The following is a 2,543-nucleotide window of genomic DNA, read 5'->3' as shown; positions in this document are numbered from 1 at the left end:
TCCTGCTTGAGCCGGGAGAGGGCGTCGTACTCCATCTGCAGGGCCTCGGCCAGGACCAGCTCCTTCTGGCTGAGGCCCAGAGCCTCCAGGGAGCTCCAGCCCGCCTCGCCGCTCTCCTTCTGGGTCTGAGCCGCCGACATGGCGCCCGGTCTGCAGCTAGGAGGACCAGCGAGGACACATGGAGGAGCTGGAGGATCAGCGGAGGACGGAGAGGACAATTCACATTGTTAGAAACTACTTATTTCTCGTATTAAACAAATACCGTAGCTCACCGCTGTGATTTTCCGTGACTTTTAACCAAATTTCCATGACTTTTAACCCAAATTTCATGATTTTTAACCCGAATTTTATGACTTTTAACCCGAATTTCATGACTTTTAACCACATTTTCATGACTTTAACCACATTTTCATGACTTTTAACCAAACGTCCATGAGCAAACGGTTCTACTTCGTCAGAGTAGTGCGAGGACATCCAGAGACCAACAGAGAAAAGTGAAAGGGAGGAAGGAAGGAAACGGACAAACACAATGGAGGAGGGAGGAAGGAAGGAAAGAAAAAGGAAGAGAAGCCGAGATCTGATCAGGAGGATTGTTGAGAAGTATTTAATGACGCGGCCGAAGATATTAAAAGTGGACGCTTGATTTTTGGTGGACAAGAGCGCTAAGTTTGAGGAAGTGACGGAAGTGACGATGCAGCGCTCTTCTTCGTCTTCATAAGCTCCACGACACCAACAATGGATTGATACTCTCGGCTGTGACATTAACGCCACAATAAGAGGACATGCTTCCTGTCTGATGGTCTGCTTCATTCATCTCCATTTCAACCCCCGAGGGAAGGGGAGGAGGGGGGGAGGGGGTTATCAAGCCCACCGAGGGGGAGGGGAGGAGACGGTGATGGGGGAGGAATGTCATTATGTGCCAAAAACAGGGAGCAATAAGCCCCGATGTATGGAGCCCACAGACCAGCTGTGTCCCACTTCCACACATGAGCCGCTTTGTTGTTTTCCATTAAAACAATTTTCTTTTAATTAACTCAACTCTGCATTTATTTACTTTTTTTAAAGGCTAAACGCCAACGAATGTCCATGTCTATTATCCTGTTATCTTTATTTGTGTGTCTGTAAGCTGCTACTTCGACAACAATTTCCCCTTGGGGCTGAATAAAGTATCCAACCATCAACTCAAACCCCCACCCACCCTCCTACCGACCTCTTTACCTACCCTCCTACCTTCCTACCTACCCTCCTACCTACCCTCCTACCTACCTACCTCCTACCTACCTTCCTACCTACCTACCTACCCTCCTACCTACCTACCCACCTACCCATCTTCCTAGCGACCTATCGAGCAGAGAACGAGATTGATAATAATAGTTTATGTTCATTATGTATGGCTGAATATCTTTCTATTAACAGAATCTTTTATTTTATTTTTTGTCTGTCAGTGATTTCGTGACGTGTTTTGTTAACCACGCCTCCTGCGACTACGTCACGTAATGACGTCGTTCATTACGAGTGTTTGCCTCCACAGTTTTTATCTCTATGTTTTCCATCTTTAAAACGAATGCGTCTCATCGTCAAGTGGCCCACAACACCGGAAGTCAGCCGAGAGAGAAATCCACCTGCCCTGGGAAGAGGGAGGAGGGGGGGTAGACAGGTGTATATGACGTCATCGAAAACAAGGCGTCATCGCACTTTTGTGATGATTTTTTTTGGTGTGAGATTATTTTAACTTTTTTGTTTTGTTTTGCTTTGTTTCCTGTCGGGAGTCTGAATGGAAACGTGCCCCAAAACATCTGTGACAGCTGCAGCCTCCCCGACACGCAGCAGCCCCAACCAAACTCCATTCAGAAAAGAGAGTACTTTACCGTGGCCCCGGTCACCACATGGACGGTTTAAGCACACACACACATCCATCACATCAACTTGTGGTTGTTGTTTTTAGTGCTCACCCTTTACATATCGGTTCGGCTTGTGCTCCTGGCTCGGTTCCCCTCCCCATAGTGTACCACGGAGGGCGGTGGTGAGCCACCCCGGGACCACTTTTAAACGTTTTTAGTCCAAAATATACATCCACAACCTGCATGATATGTGCGCCGAATTTACCTGTAGGCCTTGAAGACTTGCATGGAACCCGCAGTCATGTTGGAAAAACCACCGAAGTCCACACAAAAAGAGGAGATTGTTTCGATCGCCGGTTGTTTGAATGGGATTTGGTTTTGACCTTCTCTCCGAAGAAACGCAGCCGCCTACAGCCAGTGGACGGCGGCGGTTGCCATTTTAAAGCGGTTTACTTTCCTGCAAAAAAAAAAAGAAAAGAAAAAAAGAAGCCCCCTTACATTGTCGATTGGTTTGTCGGAATAAACAAACACATTCGCATGCCGCCGGTCCGGGCGGTGCTCCGCACGTTCGGGCGGTAGAACCGGGTGAGCGGCGCCGCTGTGTCAGCCTCCGCTTGCGGGTGAAACAATGCAGTCCTCCGCGCGGCGCTCCGGTGGCTCCGCTGCCGGCTCTGGAGCGAGGTGGTCGGCCTGTGCGCAGCC

General features: G+C 49.0%; 1 protein-coding gene across 2 annotated transcripts in view; it reads right to left on the bottom strand.

The window, feature by feature from the left end:
• The window catches only part of pik3c2b (phosphatidylinositol-4-phosphate 3-kinase, catalytic subunit type 2 beta), a 17,211-nt gene extending 14,668 nt beyond the window's left edge, over positions 1 to 2,543 (bottom strand). For both annotated transcript variants that reach the window (XM_068594074.1, XM_068594075.1), the window contains exons 1-2: positions 2,107 to 2,543; positions 1 to 187 (exon numbers count right to left, since the gene is read on the bottom strand). The exon at positions 1 to 187 is cut by the window's left edge and continues 694 nt beyond it. In XM_068594074.1, coding sequence (XP_068450175.1) covers positions 1 to 140 — 140 coding nt within the window. In that variant the 5' untranslated portion in view covers positions 141 to 187; positions 2,107 to 2,543. The remainder of the gene's footprint in view (positions 188 to 2,106) is intronic.

Source organism: Clinocottus analis, unplaced genomic scaffold (assembly GCF_023055335.1).
Source record: "Clinocottus analis isolate CAN_PGR_092001 unplaced genomic scaffold, fCliAna1.0.p SCAF_3, whole genome shotgun sequence".
In the NCBI taxonomy this organism is placed as follows: domain Eukaryota; kingdom Metazoa; phylum Chordata; class Actinopteri; order Perciformes; family Cottidae; genus Clinocottus; species Clinocottus analis.
Note: the sequence above shows the minus strand (reverse complement) of the source record. Positions and strands in the feature narration are given on the sequence as shown.